We start from the raw sequence: 22,670 nt of genomic DNA on the forward strand, positions 1-22,670 counted from the left end.
CCTGAAGCAGTCTCTGTTTTCTTGTTCTCCCAAGCTGCTCCCGAGCTCGTACTAACACGCTGAATGGCATGCTTGAATATTACTTGAGAATATATTTGACTGTGTTACAGACTAAGGGACATTCTCTGCTGATAGGTGAAGGTACATTCTCTGCTGATAGACGTCCACGCCTCGAAGGAAGTCGATCCACGGATTAGGCCTTGGAAACCGTTTCCTTCACTTACCACCCCATGTGACCTGCTGCCACTGATTTTCAGTGAAACGTTTGTATAATCTGGAATACCTTATCCTTTCTCCACATTTCCGTAAGAATGGCTTCTTACTACCCACCCTTCCACGTAGAACATTTGTGATGAGGCTTCAGTGAACAGTAGATAAAAAGGGCCAGATGTATCCATCAGAGTCTGTGTCAGACCTTTGTTGGACCTCCCCCTATTTGACACCAAGAGTGGGACAGGAGCCCTGTGGCATATGAGACTATTTGATCAGAAATAATAAATTAAAAAAAAAAAAATTCCATTTGCAGCCCTGTGTCCTTTTAAAGCTTCATCAGCATTTCTGTTCTGTCAGTAAAGACCAGCAGAGGATATAAAGTATATCCTCTTTAAAGTAAATAAATTGAAAGATTGAAATATGAAGATGATTATCAGTGAATGTTTTTATACTGTGATTCATTCATCTGAGGAATGGAAGCATGTTTTTAAGAGCCAATTAAAGATCAAAGCTGTGTAAGAGTTTAACTTGTTTCGAACAATAAGTCTGGATCACTCTGACCCAGTGTGAGTGTAGTTTTAATCTTTCAGTTCTCATGTCTGATAACACAGGCAAGTACATTCAAATCCCTCCATCAGCTGTCTCTGTAGTTTGTCTGGGTTCACTGACTGAAGCCAAATTAAGGAGAAGTGACAGCATCCACCGGTCTTTACCGCCCTTCACAGAGCACTAGGCTCCATAATGCATACTGGAAGCATCTATCACCAAGTTCATTGCTCTTCTCACGTACAAAAATGGCACTTTCATATAGCTATCTTCTGCAGCAGTTGACAGTCTTCAGTGTACTTTTACCTCGTGCCTTTAATAAATCATAAAAATAAAGATAAAATTGACAAGCTGATCGTCTGAAAACATGAAATCATGAAAGCACAAGGCTACACAGCAGATAAATAGTAAAGAAAAACTGTTGCTCAGTCTGTGGAAAGACTGGACCTCAATCAAAATGTCAACAGTAGGCCACTTAGGGTTTTTAACAAATAGTTTGTGACTCATTGTTATAGATCACAAATTATTTTTCCCCAGCATAGGGAAAATTAAAATTCATCCATCAACCTCCACTATGACATTTATCAACCCGAGCCAAGTGCTATGAATTGTATTGAATAACAATGACACTGAAGATAAGAAAAAAGAACTGCGAGCGCAGAAGCAATCCAAGCTTTCTTCCTCAATCACAGAAGAGATTCAAGTTTTATTTTTCCTCAGACACTTTGAATAACCAGTGGTCATATTACAAAGGGATCACTTCACACGATTTCCTATTTCAGGGTTTCATTTAGCTACGACAATAACAAATAAGAACGCATACAACTGATTTTAAATGATCAACACTGTTGGGGCCACATGTTAGTGATGCATGTTATCTGGGACCAGTGGTTTGAGTCCACTTGTCCGCTTACAAGAAAACATTCCTGAAAGTGATCACCTTCAATAAATACAAGAAATACTTGTGTTCTGACTGAAGCGATCTTTTTCAGGTTTGACAGAGTTCTCCAACATCAAATGACAGAAGATCACGGTTAAATAGGCGTCTGCTGATTTTTCATCACTGCTCTATTAGTCTGTACGTAACAGATGCATTAGTGCTCATAAATACAGAAAAATTACAAGCGCATGGGTTGGTTACAGAAAAGAGCAGCAGTTTACCCTTCAGTTAAAATTGAAAATGAAATTAGTCACAAACACGTGTTTAAATATACACTGGCTTCTGGTTCCAAGAGCAGCAGCAACATTAAAAAACTACTTTCAAAGCAGAAGCACAGGGAAATCAGCTTATTGAACTTGCAAATATTTTTAATTTTCTTTTTTTAAAATGAGACTTTTGCAACACGATGGAACCAATGGGAAGAAATAAATTTTAAGTCACCATTACTCCTGAAACTGTTTTAGTAAACCTTTTTGGTTTTACGCAAATATTATCCAGATTCCTTTCAGGCCATGATCCTTTTTCATTAAAAATCCACAGAACTGTGACTTACTGGACTAACTAAATTGTGAACTGCTGTTTATACATAGTCAATTTCCAAACATAAGGGCCACTTCCTGTTTAAATCTGGGGACAGCTGTATTCTCACACTGACCACATGGGGAAAGTAAATAAACAGCTTCAGCGTTCTGACTCGTTTTAAGCTGTTATTAACAAGATTAAAGATGCTGCTCTGTTCAAGCATCACAATGTGACTTCGAGCCACTGTGAACAAAATCAGGACCCTGGAGGTGAAGCAACTAAATGAAGCATCTTTTAATATTTCCAAAAATCATACACATCACCTAACTCTTGACTGTTGTTAAAATATTTTGTGAAAAGGTCCCATGAAGGCCCTTAAAGCCACAATAATTTCAGGTATTTATGTCGAGACCTGAGTTAACGAAACGTGCGACACGCCCCTAAAAGTCACGGTCTTAACTTTTGCTTTTAGAGATCAGAGCCCTGACAGACTCTGACATTGAAACCTCACACAAACAGATGCTATCTTCTGCCCTTTCTTTGTTTAATGAAGAACAGATTATCGTCTGCAGGGTACATCTGCGCACCAGTTTTTTTGTCAGCAGTCGCGGGGGCTTGATTTTTCCTCTTTTTTCTCTTCTCTTGCTTTGCTTTAGGCCCATGCACCTTTCCTCCAACAGAGCCAAAGAGAGGATTAGATCTTTTCTCTGTGTGTCCCCCTGGCTGTGCTGAAGGGACATGGTTCACTTTCTTCTTCTTTCTCCTCTTCTTCCTCTTCTCTCCCATCCCTCCCCCTCTGGGAAAGTCTTCTGCTTCATCGAAAATTGGTTTAGCGGCTGGCAGCGGGTTTCTCGAGGTGGGCACAGGTCTCTTAGGTTTCCATGGTTTAACATTGCCTATGCTTTCCTGTTGTTTGTACTTATTAAACTTTTTTGTTTTGGGTGTTGCAGCACTTAAGTCATTATTATTAAAAAATAAATGGCTGGGCCTGGGATTGTGGTTGTTAGGAGTATGCCGAGGGGTATGGTAGGACTGGTGGTTGGTTTTATGAAAGCTGATCTTCTGTTTCTTCTTTGGGGGTCCTGGTGTGAGAAGGGCCTCAGAAAAAGATTGAAAACCGCCATTTTTCTTCAGTTCTGGGGAAAGAAAAACAAAAAGAATTAATTGGATCTGATTTGATTAGATGATTTTCATCTTTTTCTCTTATGATTGAAAAAACAAAGTCAGATGGATAAAAACTCTTATGTGCCAAGACATAAAATATTAATTTGGTCCTTAACAGCATTTAACTACAACCTCACATGACTAATATCTGTTTAACAAAGCGACGCCAAAATGCTGAAGCAGAGTCTGAAGAGCTAAGTACTCCCAAGGACCGAATAGGTTATGAAACAATTTTTAGGAGCAAAAAGTTGACAAAAGTAATTTTTTTGCACGACTTTGTCAGTATCTGACATGATTGTGGAGGAATTTCCCCCCCCCCCTCTTCTTTACAATGTTGCTTCAGTCTGCAGGCACTTGTTTGTGCACAGTTCTCTTCGCCAAATCATTGCTGAGCACGGGCACAGGCTGAGGTTTGGACTTTGACTCAGTCACTGCATCACCTTGATTCTCTTCATTTTCCTGCTGTGCTTTAATCACTGTTCTGTTTTCAGCCAAGCCTCTACAATACTTTGGTATACAGAGGAGTTCACAGTAGACTGCAGTGGATGCAAAACAAGCACAATTTTTCACGCCTCCACCAACGTGCTTAACAGATGGTGTGAGGTGTTTCTGCTGATATGTTGTGTTTAGTTTTTTTCCAAACACGGTTTTCTCATATGCAACTGTGCAACACTACGGTTCACACGCTGAACAGCTTTTAATTATTGCTTTGAACAGTTCTTTTTTCAGGGGGGAATGATTGCACAGCATAGGTCACTAATGCTGTGGGGCGATCGTGGCTCAAATGTTGGCAGTTTGTCTTGTAATCGGAAGGTTGCCGGTTCGAGCCCTGGCTCGGACAGTCTCGGTCGTTGTGTCCTTGGGCAAGACACTTCACCCGTTGCCTACTGGTGGTGGTCAGAGGGTCCAGTGGCGCCAGTGTCCGGCAGCCTCGCCTCTGTCAGTGCGCCCCAGGGTGGCTGTGGCTACAATGTAGCTTGCCATCACCAGTGTGTGAATGCGTGTGTGAATGGGTGGATGACTGAATGTAGTGTGAAGTGCTTTGGAGTCCTTAGGGACTAGTAAAGCGCTATACAAATACAGGGCATTTACCATTTAATGACTTAAAAAACAAAAACAAGAAGCAAGTGCACAATTTTGAATTTCATTCAGATGCTTTTGGTGGCCATCAGCAAGCTTCTGGTATAATTCCGGCTGCACACTTGCCCGCTCTTCTTGGCAGAATTGGTAGAGTTTATTTAAATTAGTTGGTGTCCTGGCACAGACCAGGCTTTTAAGCATATAGCCCAAGGATTTTAGCCCATGGAGGAAAGCTTAGTACTGCGCCTAGACCAAGACACGCTACTAAGAGGCGTTGGCCTAAAAATGAATAATAGCTGCAGCCATAAAAAGGATAGATATTTACTGGCCTATTTCTTTATGTGATTTACCTTTAGCCCTGATCTTTATCCTGTGTTGTCTGCGGCTTATCTCTTCCACAGTGTCATAGTGGTTAATCAATGAGGTTGTGGGATGCACTCCACTGAACATCCTCTGTCTTATACATGCCTGTGGAAAACACACAAGACACAGAATTAAAAGGCCTGCAATATATTTAAAATGACATAATAAAAACGCAGCACATGAGGTCAAATCCAATCCTACAGAAATCCCGCTGATTATGTTACTTTTAGAATCTGTAGAAAAAACAACTCTGCGCATGCGGAACCTGATGAGTAAACCCGAAGACGTTGGATGTGAAATACGCTGTTGATTACAAAAACCTGTAGGAGGTTATATCTTACTACAATAATCTCTGTCTGTGTGTTTGTTTCCTTATCCGCTGTCAAAAAAGTCCATTTTGACCAGAAACATCTGTATGAAGCTGCTATTTGAGCCTCGTAATAAAGCTGGCATAGCCTTTTAACTCTTGTTGTGTTTCACTGCCAGCCGTTTGAAAATGGCTGGCAGTGAAACACAACAAGACTTGCACCACATTTTTGTCTCACTGCGCAATCCCTTACGTGCGCAAACCCTGCACCTCCTTGCAGGTCTACTTTTACTGCTGGTGGGCTTCAGTTCAATTTACGTTGACTGCCATTGACGTCTATAGACGTCAATGGCAGTGAATGAGTTAAGTATAAATTAACCTCTCAACATAACTAAGCTGCAAAAAATTTATATCTTTAACTTCACGTGACGACTTTGCAGCAAGCTATTGATGATTTGATATTTTAGCTTAGCGTTTATGAAATTTTAGAATACAAATAATGAGAACTCTTAGAATTTATTTATTTTTATTTAACATAGAAGCTGGAAGAATTTCAGGGTTGTTCCTGGTTCAAATGGGTCATGGAAGCTTGTTTCTACAATGGAAAAAACACACACAAAAAAAATAAAAATTGCCAGTCAAGAGCCAAGCTGAAGTTTTAAGCTATTAGTTCAAAATTTCAACTTGCTGACTCAAACTGCTGCGTAAACTGAAATTATGAGATCATTTTGTGACTTTTCTCAGTCAGGCAGTACTGGACCTAACAGTAGTAGTAAAGAATTATTTAATCAAATAATAAAAGTACTTACAATTAAATATATCCCTTAAAGAAAATATTGTTTCTTTTTGTTTTAAAGAATCTGCTTCCACTTTGGCCTTTATTCTTTTGGTGTATACAAAATGGCAAATACCTACACATGTAATATAACAGACAATTCAGCGTAGACTAAAGAAAGACAGTGAGGGTTACTTACATGGCCAAAGTGTCCCTTCTGTGAGCAGTTGTAGCAGTAGGCATGAGAGTGTCTGCTGCGCTTTGGTTGCTGTTTCACAGGAGGGCCATGCTTAGTCTGTTAAAAAAAAAAAAAAATCAAAAATATATTTTTAAATAAAAACCACAATCGGATCCCCCCCGATAAACACGATGGACACAATAAAACGGTGGCTTAACCTCCCATTTCTGTCTCATTCTCCCTCTCCTCTGCCATCATTCCCATGCTCTCAATGAAGCGGACTGCAGTGTATTGTACAGAGAATATGGGGCGCTGATATAAACCACTGATTTCCGAGGTATAGTTAGAGGCCTGTAATGACCCTGTATGATAAGTAACTGTGTGTGTTTGTGTTTGTGTGCGTCAGACTGTGTGTGTGTGTGAGTGTTTGTTGGACATGGGGTCCCGTCCCCTATGGGCCAGTGTTCTGAAAGCCTTCCATGCTCCAGCGCCCACAGCTAATATACACTGATAAAGAGAGAGAGAGGAGACACAGGCAGAGTGCATTTACTGCTAATGTTACACTTACACACACACACACACACACACACACACACACACACACACACACACACACGCCCCTAATGCTATTCTCCAAAACACACAACCACAAAACTGCGCAGAAATTGCCCCCTCCCTCTCTCTCATCCCTGATTCCGAGATTACAAATGATTTGCGCCCCACGTCATTTCTTAAACATAGCTTAGGTAACCTCCCCATCCCCTCCCGCTTCACCCTCTCCTCCGTACACACCCCTGCAAACCCACATCTACACCTCACACTTTTCCCCTCTCTCTCCCTCTCTTTTCCGCTTGAGTAGTTTTGCGGCAGAAAGGATGAATGCTATTAGAGCGTCGCGTCATTATCGGGTCAGGCCTGCCGGGCCCATCTCCATCACAAAGGCCAGGAGATCACAGACCTCTCGCAAGCACAAACTCTCTCTCACACACACACACACATACACATGTGCACCCCAAGGAGATCACAGCCCCTGTCTCGAGCCCCCCACCCGACCTCCACCCTTCCTGCCCCTCTTTCCATTCATCTTTCATGTAAATTGGCTGTAGGTCTCCCTCTGTCTCTCCCTCTCCCTGACCTTGGGCTTGCGTTATCTCCACATACTCTGATCACAGAATGAATGAAAGCACGAGAGACATCGGAGAAAAAAAAAGAGAGAGAGAGAGAAACGAAATCCCCCTCTTATTCTCACACCAACCTGTGATAGTTGTGTGAATACCTGGTGTGAATGTGCGTGTGCATGCGAGGAGTTCTCTGCCTCATCCGATATTAATTAACGGGATGAACGTTTATCCCTCACTCATTTCCTCTCCTTGTTCTGATCTCACACTGCCTATCACGGGCATCTAAACAGAGTGAGGCCCTAAGGGATCACCACAGCTTGGTGCCTTTCTAAATCTTTTTTAAATGGTTTAGTGAGGAGTGACAGCTATGGCTGTGCAGCGACAGCTAATATGACACATAATTTTAGTATAAATTTGCAGCAGGAACATTTCCACTGAAGTCTAAACCGAGTGGGAAACTGGAGTCAACATCAATGGCTATGCAAAACAACATGTTTTCCTTGTTGGTCGGTATGTGTTCAGTTCTGGATCACTCATAGCGAGTGAAGGGCATTAACTTGAGTTACACAGATTATGTCTATGGAGAGTCTACTCGCTTCGTATTAATGCCATGTACCAACATTGAGTGGAATAATCACCAATAATGAACAGGACTGAATAAAGAGCTAAAATAATTGTTTAGATAAGGGGAAGCCATTATATGCTAGCACTGCTAATGTTTGTCAGTTGGTGGGTTAAGATAAGTATTTCAATAAAAAACAAAAAACAAAAAAATTACACCTCCATCAAAACCTGAATAACACAGCTGGCTGTGGTGGTCATCAGTGGATGCTACACTACATGGACAAAAGCACATGTACCACCTGCACATGTCACCTACAGGAGTTGCTCAGTCGTGGTAACACATGAAGCTGTCGGAACACAGTTTTTGTGCTGATGTTAACACCAGAGGACATTTAGACTTTTACACACTATTCGCCTCGGCACTTGCTGATACTGCTCTGTAACTTTACATGTTCGGCCAGATCATTTCAGAGATTCCTAAACACTTTCAAAAATATGACTTATAGCTAATTGGGAAACATGTAGGAGGGAATGAATGTAACAGACTAACCTGCTGCAGTGGTGGCATCCAATCACAGGACAAAACACAAAGTCAGTGAGCTCTTTAGAAAGACTCATTCTTAAAAAAGTGTTTATAAAGGCTGATTGCACAGCTAGGTGCTTGATTTTATACACCTGTGGTAATGGGACTGAAAACACCTGAATTAAAGATTGGGACCGTTGGCTGTGATGCACAGTGATCATTACTCACAGTAAGGTATTTCATGCAACCTCAAAAAAAGAAAAGAAACTATGTAGCTAATTTGAAAAGATTTAATTAGAAAATGGTATCTTTGCCGATGCAAAGTCTGATTGTTTCAGTATTTATGCATTTTCGTTCACCTACAGAGTGATTTTTTTTCTTCCTTTTATATTTTTTAGCAGTCAAAAAAGTTAGAGTGACCCAGTGCTCTAGGTAAATAGGCACATACTGCAGGAAATCATCTTTTTGTTTTTAAATAGAAAATACACTGGTTCTTATATAGTGCATTTTCTACTCCATCCAAGCACTCAAAGTGCTTTATACAACATACCACATTTGCACAAGCTTTTTTTGCAGCTAAGTGCTTTCTATCTAACAATCACACACATTTACACTCGAGTGTCATTTTACAGACAGCAACTCGGGGTTCAGTGTCTTGCCCAAGGACACAATGGCATGAAGACTGGAGCAGACAGGGATTGAACCACAAACAAACCCTGCACATGAGCAAAAAATATCTGCTTTACCTAAACATTTCCCAAAAGACCCTGAGAATGTCCATGTCTCTTCATAAACTTGCTTACAAGCATTAGAAGAGACTTTCAGCATCAGACACAACAGGAGAGACTCCCTTGATACCTAAAGAGCTTTTGATCACACACATAAAGCATAAAGCCAGCCTGACCTAAAAAATAAAAAAAGGACTGAAACTGGGAAGAGGAATGACGCGTTGGTTTAGTTTTTGTGTGTGTGTTAGTTTGTACGAGGGTATTTGAGAAGGTCCTGAGGGCTCCACTGTGTGGACATAGACAACCAACCATCCGTGGCCTCTCATGCATGCACGCACAGATACATGAGCACTCTCTCCCTGTCACACACACAAATGTGTTTTCCCACAGTTGTCCCAACACATACACCGTGTCTCTCTAAGCCCTGCTCGCCTCTGCTCCTTGCCTTAGCTGCTGGTGGCAAAGCTGTGATAATCCTTCGGCCAACACAAAGCTCAGACTGTTACAGACTAAAATCTGAAGGAACACACACACACACACACACACACACACTGAGACACACACACAGTTATCAAACAAAATCCGAGAAGCAAACAGGCTTGTGTGTGTGTAAGAGGAGAGGGGGGCGGGATCTGAACAGTAACGGGTGGTGGGAGCATAGGGGCCGGGGCCAGCAGCGCTGTTTTGCATATGTTATTGCAGCAATAGGGAGACGTTTGCATATGTTACTGGACCCACAGGGGACCAACTCTGCATGCTTTATCATAGAGAGCAGCCTCACAACACAAGACTACTGGGCTCATACCAAAACAAACAGAGCCTTGTGGTGTGTGTGTGTGTGTGTGTGTGTGTGTGTGTGTGTGTGTGTGTGTGTGTGCGCGCGCGCAACATACCACTATGTACATATTAGGTTAACAGGGAGGATTAATTAGACTGTTGTGAATCAGAGAGATGAAATGGCTGTAAGGTGTACATCTTCCCAGACAGGATGCATTGAATGAACTGCAGACCTAACCATTAATCCTCCTTTTGTTATGGAATAATTAAAAAAAAAAAAGCATATAAACCGTGTTTACTGTCACTCATCAACAGGAATGACAAAAATCCATCTGCTTAAGGAGACTGCTGAAGGTGGAGGTGGGCATGTTTGCAGTTAGGTAGGCCATGAATGAGGAAGAGGAAGTGGATCCTCCAAATAACCAGATGTGATTCCTGCCCTCTTTGTGTCTCCCAGTTCACAAAGACCGAAACCCTAACCCCGCACCCGGTGAGGACTCACACTCACACAGTGCAATTCCCAGAGGCTCTTCCTATCTCTTCCTGTCAGTTGGTCAATCAGTTTGTAGACAATCAGTACGAGTCTGGATTTTTTTTTTCTTTAGAGAGGAAAAAAAAATGCTCCTGGAATGTAACGATAATGTGATGCAGAGCTGGGAGGCGGTGGGTTGCCACCTCTGGAGAAAACCCCCCTTTAGGGGCAGCAAGTGGCGGTAATCTGGTCACACCGTGGAAGGCGGAACAGGGGATACAAGCTAATCTATTCAAAACCAAGTTGTACGATTTCTTTTCTTAGTGCTCACTGCTGAGTGGAGAGGCTTCTTTTCTGCTGTGGCCAGCGTGAGGCTGTGTTTTCATTAAATATAGGACCCATAGACAACACGTATGGACATGAGAGACACGGATTTAGATATACTACATACAGATGGACCGCGTCTTTTATGCTCTGGTCAGTATTTCAAATCCTAATTTTACATTCTCAGCCAGCTACACACACACACACACACACACACACACACACACACACATCGACACCATCCAGCTAAGCGGAAATTCACAATGACCTGCAAGCCTGCAAGACCTCTGATAACACTGCACCTGTGTGTGAGTGTGTGCGTGAACATGTGCATTTGTTTACATTCCTATGGTCCTGCATGTGCATCCAGTAGATTATCTAAAGACACTTTTACCAAATACTAATAAACTCCAAAATACAGAGTCCCTGGTCTTCTTACTGAGGATAGCAAAGTGTGTGCAAGCTTTGATGAGGACCTCTAAGCCTTTGTTTGTAGTTTGAACAAAGTATTTTGGGAAGGGAAGCACCTAAAAACCCCAAACAAGCAGAACTAGTTTGTCTGCATAATGTCGCCATGAGGGAATGAACTAAAAAAAATGCAGTTTTACTAAATAAATTTGATCAAAATTTGGCTTCAAACAACCAAATACAGTTCTTCACATATTTGATAAAGTTATTTCAATTTAAATATTTATAAAAATGATATTAGTCTTCGTAGTGGCTGGTACATATGGATTTGGTTCCTGAAAGGGTTGTTGCTTTCAGCGTTGTTAATCTAAATTTATTTATTTATATATATATATATATATATATATATATATATATATATATATAAATTTCAATCAATTATGTAAAAATTTAAGTGACAATGTAATAACAGTGTAATAACAAACAACATAATGCCATTGAGGTTTAAACACTCTTTGTTCTTGCAAGTTTGGTACAAGGTGATGATTTGTCATACAACTAAATGTTGCTTAATAATTAATTTGTCTTTTTCCTTCCAGAAATCTGATGATTTTAGAAAAATCCGCGTATAGGATCTTGTTTTTAAAATACTTGTTTCTTTGATCACCAACATGCGATTCAAATATAATCAGTTTAACATGACATAAAACAGAAACTGGGACTCTTAAAAAGCCCGTACCAATAAATTCTAACATGATTCCTTAATAATGACTGAAACAATCGAAACAACTGATTATTATAAATGACAATATGCTGATGACGTGAGAAACTGAAATTAAAATAAATCATCTGAAGTTAGATTGTTATAAGGTGCCCTGTGCTGCTTTATGAACTGTGCTATCCGTCTGACTACTGAAGACACACAAAAGCCATTTCCTTTCACAAACACCTTCCCCTTCCTCCGGTGCTGTTAGCGCTTCAGTCTGAGGGAGAATAAAGAGTTGAGGGCCTTTTGACACGGCGAGGTGAGAAGACTGGACAGTCTGTACTGTACAATGATGAGACAGCAAAAACAGCTCACTGAATAGATGTGGATTTAAAGGATTTTTACAGAGCACACTTTGAATTGAGGACATTCTTGTAAGAAAAAAAAAAAAGAGCGGTCAGCCAAACAGAAGAAAGGACAGAACAAAAAGTGGAATAAAGATCAAACTTAAACCTGTGAGAAGACTTAATGTTGGTATATTATTACTGCGGGAAAGAGTGCGATTTTAATTAAGTTTTGTCTGAGTGACAGTTAAGTGTTCATTCATATAAAACCATTTCTCTATGCAAACTTACAGCCTACACTGGTTTAATTAGACTTTTAACAGCAGCACCTTTGGCTGAGTATGCTGTAACTTTCATATAATGTCTTACTGTTTCCTAAGTGTCTGATTTTTAAGCTCTTCTGCCTTCTTTTCTGTTCCCATATCCATGTACTGCCTCGTGGTAACATTTATGCTTCCGCCATTGTCTGTGCCGTCCCCCTGAATATTTATTCTGTTGGTTGGTTGAGTGTTGGCTTTCCCCCCCCCCCCAAAAAAAAAAAAAAAAAAATCAGTTTACCTCTGATCCTCCAAGGCAACATCATTTTTTGTTTGTGTGTTTCATGTTGTATTTGTTGGTTTCATTTCTTGTTTGGTGGGAAAGAGGGGCGGGTGGGTTCAGAGATGTTTAATGTGTGTAGACTACTTGTGAAATTAAACACACAAGTCCATTCATGTTCTGTTATGCTGGGTAAAAATACTTTTGATGTTAAAAAAACCTCCTGAAAAGATCTGGCTTAAAATCCCTCCCCTGCATCCGTATGGGAGTGCAGTTGCCTGTTTGACCACTGAATGGCGCTCTATCTTCACACAGTGTACAGAAAAGCCCAAGGCTGATCTCAGCGCAGAAGTAGGACTTCGATAGGAGGAATACAATCAGAGTTGTTCATTTGTCTTTAACGCAGCTGGTGTGGGCATCAGGACAATCTTCTCTTAATGCTTTTGCTTAATCTGTCTCATTTGGACACTCAGAGCACTAAAACATTTACTTTTATGAAGGTGAAGATGGTGTGCCAATCACAGAGAGAGGTCAGCAAACAATACCACTTAATAATTGTGTGAACGCAGACAGCAATTTAATTCCGTAAAAAATCAAATACAATATCTAAATGTGTTAACTGTAAAATAACACCAGGATTTGATCAGTCTTCATTGTATTTAATATTACTGCAATAAAACATTTATGATATTGCACTGAAATAATACAAATGTTTATAAATTCAAACCAGAATAACAGCTAAAGTGCAGCCATGTTTCTTTTCTGTCCATTAAAAATCAGATTACACACATTATCTACCATTTACCTCTAAATATCCAGTAAATATATTTATTTCTAAACGGTCATATAAACCAAAGTCATAAACCCCACAGAAACCAGCCAAAACATCCGACCACTACTGAGGTCTATTTTACACAACAGCGGAGGGATTTCAGGGTTACCTGTGACGTAACATTTATTAAAGTTTTTTTTTTTTTAAACTGTCTTTTTTCACAATTAATCTGAGGGAGACCCTCTTTGGAGTAAAGCTTTTTCTTCAGCTATTCATTCTGCTCAACTTAAAACAGACAAAGAAAAGAAAATGAGGATTCCTGAAATATTTTGTACCTGGGAAAAGTCGACTGTCTTAACGAGACATTTTTTCCTATAGAAATAAGAGGATTTAAGGGGCAAAATGTCCTAACCTTGCGCTAACAAAGACATGTGTGAACTGAGCATACCTTCTGAAGAAAGACGGACAGACAAAAATGTATAAAAGGGTACAACATGCTAAATGAAAGGGGAAAGAAAGGCAGTCAGGTGAGAAAGAGAGGGGGAGTTAAAACGGCTTCATTTTGGAGTCGACTAGGAAGGTCACAGAGCGCTTTTTCACGGGCAACCCCGACACATTTACACACCTGTCCCACAGGAAAAGATCAATTCACACACCCTGACACGATCGCAAGATTGGCTCAGCACACACATACACACGCACGCACACACTCGGCAGAGCTGCTGATCAATAAACACCGATGTACAGGTGTCACCATTACTATCTAAAGGGAGGCCAATCAATGCTCACACACCGATATACCTGCACCAATCAGCTTCTGGGCGCACTGATTCACTCTCTCTGCTCACTCTCTTGTCTCCTTCACCGTTTAATGCACTCACCATTAACCCCCACCCGCCTTCCAGCAGTTCTCCCCCACCCTCTCCAACTGCCTCTGCCTTCCTCCCTCTCCCTTGTTCATACATACATTTCTGCTATAAAGGTGAAACACATTGAAACTACTTCTTCTTTTTCTTTAGTAAAGACACTTGATCTCTATTAAAGTAAAAAAAATACAAGCATTCAGGACATTTGCTTGAGCTTTAACCCTCGTTCAGAGTCTCAAAAGTTAGAAGAAAGATAATTCCCACTTCACATACACTCATTGGTTAAAGGCAAGGGAGCCTTCACTTTCTACCAGAGGGTGGCACTCTGGTCTTAATGCAACAGAGCAGGGTCTGGGCACCAAGAAAAAAAAGTGACTGGGAGTTGTATGTTTGTTGTGTGTATGCATGCACACATTTATGCATGATATTTACATGAATTAAAGCAGCCAGAATACAGATAGCAGGTCACTAAACCTCGCTCCCCATCCAATCATCCCTCCAGCCATCCATCCCCCCCTTAATCGTGCTTTCCTACTGGTCCCTACATGACTTCAGTCTTTCCACCCTGTCCTTCTCTGTCCTCTCATCCTCCTCTTTTTTGTCTTGCGTGTAGTTAGCTATGAAATAGAAATATGGTTCTTTTAGCCTCTTGTCAAAAAGACTGTTCAATTGGCCCATTAGATATTTAACTGGTCTTTAAAGCTGATTATGTGGTGTATATGTAATAATTCACCAATGTGTGCCATTCTATTTTATTTCAATCATATAAACACTATAAATCTGAAATATCACCAGTGGCAAAAATATTTATTAATCTATAAAATCAGAGAGATTTATCAGTAATATAAATGAAAATAATTATTAGTCACACTTTCCACAGTCTGACCTCAATGCAGAAGTGGCCAAAGGCAATTTGTATAAATTTAAAAAAGCCATTTGTGTAGCAACTTGAGTGCAGGTGTAGTTGTAGGCATGCCCACGTAACAGAAATCATATGACCAACAGACTGAAAGAAAAGTTCAAACAAGTCATGTTGGCGGCAGGGCCTTCTGGAAAACAAAACATATGTCGATGGCAGAACTTTGCACCGGCCGACCTCAGCCAGATAATACCAGTATTTTGGGAGTTTTTTTGTTATATTTAGTATGTAGAGTATTAGGTGGAAATCATAAGAACATAATAACATACATGGGGGTAGTGACATGGGTCTGCAGGAAAAGGAGTGACCCCACACTGTAAGCTTCAATGGAAAAGAAAGGGGGAGAAGAAAAAAAACAGGGCGTCTGTGGGTGGGTGGGTGAAGTGGTGTTTGCGTAGGAGAGTGAAAAAGAAAGATAGACTGAACAGCAGAAGTAAACTCCGTTCTTCAAAAAGGAAACAGTTACATTTTCTACAAGTGCTACAGTTGTGTTAAAAAAAAAAAAGGTGCTCAAATCTGTATGACACAGACACAATGAAAATGTTGTGGATATCTTTTTACCCCATTTGCTGCTCTATATATTTGTAGGAGGAGTGTGTGTGTTTGTGTGTGTCCATGTGTGTCAGTATCGTACTTTCTCGGTAAATACCCCAGGGCTTTGTGGTCTATACTGTGTGGTTTGGAGGAGTTTGTTAGTTGAGGGCCAGGTGCAGGCAGACAACAGATACACTCATGGAAGATAAACGGACCCAACACACACACAAGCACGCACACACAGCGAAGGATAAATGGACCCAGTAGCAGGGAGGTCTGACAGAATGCCTTTTCACACCTGGCTGAGCCCAGCGGAAGGTGACAGAGTCACATCTCCCAAAGCGAACACACACACACACAAACACACACACACGCACACACACACACCTTCTCACATTGGGGAGTTCAGGGTCATAAGCAGCATCATGAATAAAATGAGGCTGTCTTAAACAGAAGGAGCTCTGTGTATGCATGTGTGTGGGTGTGTTTGTATGTGTGAGACTGTGTTTGTGTCTGCGCAGGCCCCTAACCCCCATGCCAGTTTGGATCTGTAACGACCTTCTGCTCCCAGTGCTTAAATGGCTTAAATACTTCAATTAGACCTGGGTCACAATCCTCCACCCGTTAAAGCACACCATTGCACACACAAACGCACATGCGGAAGTGCAGCGGGGAACAAAAAAACAAAATGGTTTCATCATCCCGCAAGGCGACCGGAGACTTTCGTCAGCATGTTCTCGTTTCGTCTGTGGTTCAAAGTGAAACTCCGCTGTAAATCATAGAGGCTCATCCGCCAAACACAGGAGCAACAATTAAACTCAACTCCCATCTTCTCTGCCAGCGTCTCCCCTGGAACTTCTCTGTCCCGCTCCCTCCTCCCACTTCCTCCTCCTCCTCTTTCCATCTCTCCCGCCGTGCTACCCTAGCGCTAACGATGCTGCCTTTTCATTAGACAGCCCCTGCTAATTAATCTCCATAGAGGAGAGTGACAGACCTCCCCTAACACACACACAGTGCATGCCAAGATATATGCAAACACACACTCTTCTTCCCCCTCTCTCACTCCCTCGTCCCACGTGGTGTTGGCAGCCCATTTCATGCTTTATCACGTCTTTTAATTGACAAACAAGCTGCTCTTTTCTCTTAGGCTGAGGTCTATATCACCCCCTCGCTCAGATGCACACACACACACACACAAACATACAGACACACACACACGGAAGTAAGAAGCCAAGAAAACTAGTTATCTTTTGAGATTTTGGATAAACACACACAAACACACAGATATAAATAAGCAAATGCCTCCCCACTGACATATGGCCCATGTGACTGTCAAACAGTTTTCTACTCTTTGACACATTGTTTCTGTCTCACACACACACACACACACTAATGTCACATGAGCACTTGATGAAAGAAAAGGAGGAGGACAAGTTTCCCATAACTTTTAGTACTTCTTTAATATTTTACTATATTTCTTACCCCCACGCTTCACTTACCTGCTACAGGGCAAAGTCAATACCAGTCACGACTGACTTATTGACTAATCACATGACACCTTTGCCTCTATGAAACTCATGGAAACACCTCGTTGATTGACGATTCAAAAATAAATGTAACAAGAAGATCAATTACTCTAATTCAGCAGTGGTGAGAGTCCGGCTTAGTGCTAGTGCAAAGTTTTACAATTAAGTACATTTATTTTTGTTAGTATTTTCCACTGAAAAATACTTTAATGAGCTATTAATTGATATGTTTCACTACAATGTTGCTTTATGTATTTTTTAAGACAAATTTCAGAAGGTAAGATGTCTATTTAGATTGGGCTTTATCACTCCTCACTACCATCATTTTTCTTTTTTTATCTTTCTTGGCTTTAACTCAGACTCTGAGCAGAAATCCTACATAAACGTGGTGCAAACTAAACCCACACAAATTGCTTTTCACAATTTCCCAAGCTTAATAAATTTTGGGACTTTCCACTTAAAACCACTCGTTCTGCTGTTCTCAGGTCACCTCCTTTTACCTCCTTTGTTTTGCTAAATAATTTATCATGAATATAATAATACAAAAATTGTTTGTACCATTAGTTACATATTTAATATTTTCAGTAAAGTAATGAATCAAATATGCACATTTACAAAAGTTTCCACTTGTACTCACTGAAGAAAAAATTCAAACCTAAACTAAGACATATTTGGTGAAACATTCTATAGAAAACAAAAACACATTTGGTGTTTAATGATTTCCTGTTTTCACTTTTACTGTCATTTGTATGAATTCATACCACAAGTTAAAAGCAGCTTCCCTTATTTTAAAGAGCTATTAGACAAACGCAAAATACAAATCTCAGAATTTTTATCTATGAGCTCAAGATTCGAGTGCGAGCAGAGGAAACTACTGAACACCATCTGAACCCTTGATCCAAAAGGTATACTTGACCTACACTTTACTCCTTTCCCCTGCACACAGTCTGTTCGACTTTGGCATCGTTTCTAAAAAAGAAGCGGGACCTTTCTCATTTTTCAGGACTGAACCTGATACAATATTAGCCTCCTTTCACAAAAAAAGAACTAATAACTGGAGAAATGGAAGGAGTGTGAAGAATTCTGCTATGACACTTGCTGACAGAGTTTTTCTGTGAAAAGATACTCACTGTCAGGTGATACTGTCTCCAGATTTCTGGACAAGCCTGAAAAAGAAAAACACACACACTGTGTCATTAAATACCTTTTACAAAGCTTTGTAAAAAAAAAACAACACTTTTTTTATACTCCACCACAATGAACTTTAAATCAAACAATCAAGATGTGATTGTAGTGCAGAATTTCAACTTTAATTCAAGGGTTTTTAATGAAGTATTCAACAAAGTGTTTAGAAATTACAGTCACTTTTCCCCATTTTGAAAAGCTCAAAAGTAATTGGACAAACTGGCATAATAAAAAAATGAGAGAATAGTTTTATAGTAGTTAATACATAGATGGAGTCCTTATTTTTGCAGTCTGTGCTTTTAAAATCTGCAGGTCTGTCTTCAGTCCTGCCTCCCTACACTCTCTTTTTTCAGTGACCTTACAGTAAACGTGTACTGGGGCAACTGTTATTGTGCTTTGGTGCTATGTAAATAAACCTGAACTGAAATTAAATTCAATGAATCAAGTAAGTAAAAAGCATGCTCAGCTGAACTAAGATCAGGTGAATGACTTGGCCATTGAAGAATATTATTGTTAGTTAATGTCTGCATTATCCTTTGGGTCATTATCCATTTGCTGTCCAACCTGTTTTGCAACATTACGCTGGAGCTGAGCAGACAGCACAGCCCTGTACACCTCAGAGTTCATGCTGCTACTTCTATCTGCAGTCGCTTCATCTAAAAAAACAGTGACCCAGTTCCACTGGCAACCATACATGTCCACGTCATCCATTACGCTTCCTCCACTATGTTTGGCAGATGGTGTGGTATGCTTCAGACCATGAACTGCTTCCCTTCTTCTCAATATTTCTCTATTGCCATCATTCTAGTGCACGTTAATCTTGGCTTCATCTGTTCAAAGAGGGTTTTTTAAAGCACTGTGCAGGCTCTTTTAGATGTTTTTTGACCTCCCTATTCTTGAGTGGAATCGATGGTTTGCACCTTGTTGAAAACCCTCTGTTATTTCCATTCATAAAGGTGTCTCTTGTGTCTAATCTATAACTTCTTTTCAAGACTGAACCAGGTTGTAGACCTGACCACTCCTAAAGTATGTGCGTAATGATTGCGTCCTTCACTTGCACTGACAGCACCTTGGACCTCAGGTATCCAGTTAACAGCTACTAAAGCTCAACATTTGGAATCAACTCCATATTCTTTATCTCCTAAATTTGTTTATCACTCAATTGTCCAATTATTTTTGAGCCACTGAATATTTGGGACTATGAATAAATGCAGTTCACACTTCAGTCACATATTGATTTTTAAAAATCCACTGTGTTGGTGTAGAGAGGAAAAAATACAGATAAACTGTCCAAAAACCTGTGGACCAAACTGCATTTATACCAGTTTACTTGGACTCTGACAGTACACACAAAATCAGGACAAAACATTTTGAAAACATCAACATCAGATTTTTAAAACACAAGGGAGAGGTATGAAAGTCTAACTGGTGAGAGAAAAGACAAGAAAGACAATTCAGAGGCTGAATGGAAACTCCTGGCAGGCCACGGAGTCATTTGCTTGCCCGTCTAAGACCATAAGTCTCTTCTTGCATCTCTCTCTAGAGTCTGATCACCTTGATTTCTCAGTAACTATTTTCTATCCATGTGTCTCTCTGCAGTCAGTCGGTAAGTAAAGCAGTCAGTCGTTTTGTCCCAGTGTGGCTAAAGCATTATCTCCGGGGCTTCTCCACGCTGTTCCTTAAGCGTTCCAACATCCTTTCCAAACCGCCACCACTTCCCACTGGGAAATTGAAAATGCCGCAGGCAACAAGATTTATCTACTTACATACCTACTGAGTCAAGAGAGTGTGTGAGACAGAATGAGGGAGACAAATTCAAGCCTGTTCTGTGCAAACAGCACTGTTCAGTCACACCAAAGTTCCTCAACATATTTTGTAAAATATATAAATTACAATCCCACTAAAAAGTCACTAATTTGACCTCAAGTGTGGGTTCAAATCCCGACCTTGAAACAGCAGCCTGTGAGAACAGTAGGTACTTTTTCTGGCTTAATGTGATCTGTTCTGATTTGAATACATACAAGAACAAATATGAATTTCAACAGCTGCATCTTCCTCCACCTCTCATCTAGCTCTTTTCTTTTCTTCAACCCCCCCCCCCCCGTTTGCTCTCTCCCTCCAGACCGCCAGGGTAGTGTGTTGTTGTCGAGGGCGACAGGCGAGGCGAGCGACACACTCGCGCTCCATCAACCGTCTGTCTTTAATGAGAGACACAGAAAGGCCCAGGGGACTGAGACCTGACTCTCTTTCTCTCTCAAACACAGACACTAATACATACAGTATAATTTGTGAGTGTAAGGAAAAGAGGAGAAAAAAAGTGATACGTTCCAAGAAAAAGGTAATTACAATGCCACACAACTTTGCACCTTTGTTTGCTGTTGGAAAACAATATGCAAAAGAGTAGAATGAGATCAATTTGAAGATCTGGATGACGAGCTGAAAGGAATGGGTTTAGAGATTGAGAGAAAGAGAGACAGAGAGAGAGCAAGAGAAAAAGAAAAAATTGGGTTATGTGTGTCCTGGCCTACACTCTCCCTCTGGTGTTCACCTGGTTACTCATCCATTACACAGAGCACAGTACATGACTGACTGACGGAGAGACAGGGCGCGAGAAGGAGAGAGAGACAGCGAGAGAGACAGCGAGAGAGAGAGAGAGAGGGAGAGAAAGAGTGGGGTGTGAGGTGGAGAGACACAGACTGACTTCTTGCAGGGTTTTCCATTCTGTGGCATTAGTGTAAATGGGCAAGGTAATGAACACTGCGGCGGGATAATTGTCATTGATGGTCATTAGATTCACCCTTCAGTGCCAACACACGCACACACACACACACACACGCACGCGCCCATAGCTGGAATATGCAGCATGGCAGAGACATAACTAAGCTGTAATTACTGAAGTGTATCAATTAATGTGAACAGCAGCGTTTGCTGACCCCTGGTCACTCATTATTACTGAAAGCGAAAGAGGGAGGGAGTGAGAGGTGGAAAAAACGATGATAGTGGAAAGAAAAAGTGAAAAACAAACCACATTTATTGTGATGAAGGCGGTTTTGATTTCTATGTTCAGCAGTAATTTTTATTAAAAGCCCAAGCCACAGTATCAATCTGTGGCAGTTCCCATGTTTTATCATAGAGCAAAGTGAAGTTGTGTGTACAGTAATTCTTCATATATGCATTTTACCCCAAAACATGTTGCCTCCCTCAGCTTTAAGCATGTGTACATGCATGTGTTCAGTTTGGTCCTGTTATGCAGTTTGAGCTTCTTTGTGTCAAACTGGCTCTCTGGTTAAAACTATAAGTGTACATGTGTTTGAGCTCTGTGGTCTCTTACTTTCAGTGGAAGAAAATATTAAAGTCACAGCAAAGTGATTTTTGGGAAAGGCCTTTCCAGTCTCAGCTGGGCAATACATTACTTTAGTTTAGAAGAGCCTGACTGACCTGCACAGAGCCAACACCTCAACTACATATCAGCTTTACAACTAACAACGCCAGGAGTTATTGCCCAACAGAAACAACATTCACCATCGTCATGGGAAACCTTCACAGAGAAATGAAGGATTCTCATAGCTCCCATGATTTGGGAATATAATGTTCAACACTCTGGAATGCGTATAATGTTTGCATATCCACAATTCTGGATCATCTAGTGCAAGTCTGACTCTCAAGTAAAATAAAAGTGGGTGTAATACTCACGTCAGGGTAGTGTCCCTTCATGTTGCAGCGATGACAATGTCTGTTCCAGTATGAATTCTCACTGCAGGAATCATAAAGATGCCCTGGCAGGCCACAGTTGTTGCAGTGCCTTTTGAGACAGTCACGGGCTGGGTGGCCTGGAGTCCCACAAAGAAAGCATGGCAGCAACTTCTGCACATACACACACAAAACGTGGTTAGAACCTTTATGTACTTATAAAAGTGCTATATGAGCCACTATGTGGTGATCAGGACTCACTTTAGGGTCAGGACAGTTCTTGGAGAGATGTCCAAAATTGTTGCAGTTTCGGCAGTTGACGTTCTTATCAGTATAGTATCTGTTCGACACCCGCTGCACTGCTATCCTGACACCTTTTCTTTTGTTATAGATTTGAGCCTGAAAAACACAAGTTTAGTGCATTAATGGCATCACGGTGTTAGTGTAAGGATCAAGAAACTCTGTAGCCATACAGGATATATAGCCACAGGGTTTAGTGCTTGGTGTTTGGTCGATAAAGCCTCATCATTCACTTTTCTGTCAGTTGTTGGTGTTAATTACACAAGGACAAAGCAGCTGCATCAAT

General features: G+C 40.8%; 1 protein-coding gene across 2 annotated transcripts in view; it reads right to left on the bottom strand.

The window, feature by feature from the left end:
* Positions 1 to 1,342: 1,342 nt before the first annotated feature.
* Positions 1,343 to 22,670, bottom strand: part of zcchc7 (zinc finger, CCHC domain containing 7) — a 51,820-nt gene continuing 30,492 nt past the window's right edge. The window contains exons 5-10 of one of the 2 annotated variants that reach the window (XM_085276944.1): positions 22,346 to 22,483; positions 22,088 to 22,258; positions 18,340 to 18,375; positions 6,110 to 6,205; positions 4,816 to 4,933; positions 1,343 to 3,357 (exon numbers count right to left, since the gene is read on the bottom strand). In XM_085276944.1, the coding sequence (XP_085133070.1) occupies positions 2,744 to 3,357; positions 4,816 to 4,933; positions 6,110 to 6,205; positions 18,340 to 18,375; positions 22,088 to 22,258; positions 22,346 to 22,483 (1,173 nt within the window). In that variant the 3' untranslated portion in view covers positions 1,343 to 2,743. The remainder of the gene's footprint in view (positions 3,358 to 4,815; positions 4,934 to 6,109; positions 6,206 to 18,339; positions 18,376 to 22,087; positions 22,259 to 22,345; positions 22,484 to 22,670) is intronic. The other variant, XM_085276943.1, reaches the window with a different exon arrangement.

Source organism: Mchenga conophoros, linkage group LG6 (assembly GCF_057382185.1).
Source record: "Mchenga conophoros isolate Kocher_MC1m ecotype Shallow Benthic linkage group LG6, M_conophoros_male_GT1.1, whole genome shotgun sequence".
Classification (NCBI taxonomy): Eukaryota; Metazoa; Chordata; class Actinopteri; order Cichliformes; family Cichlidae; genus Mchenga; species Mchenga conophoros.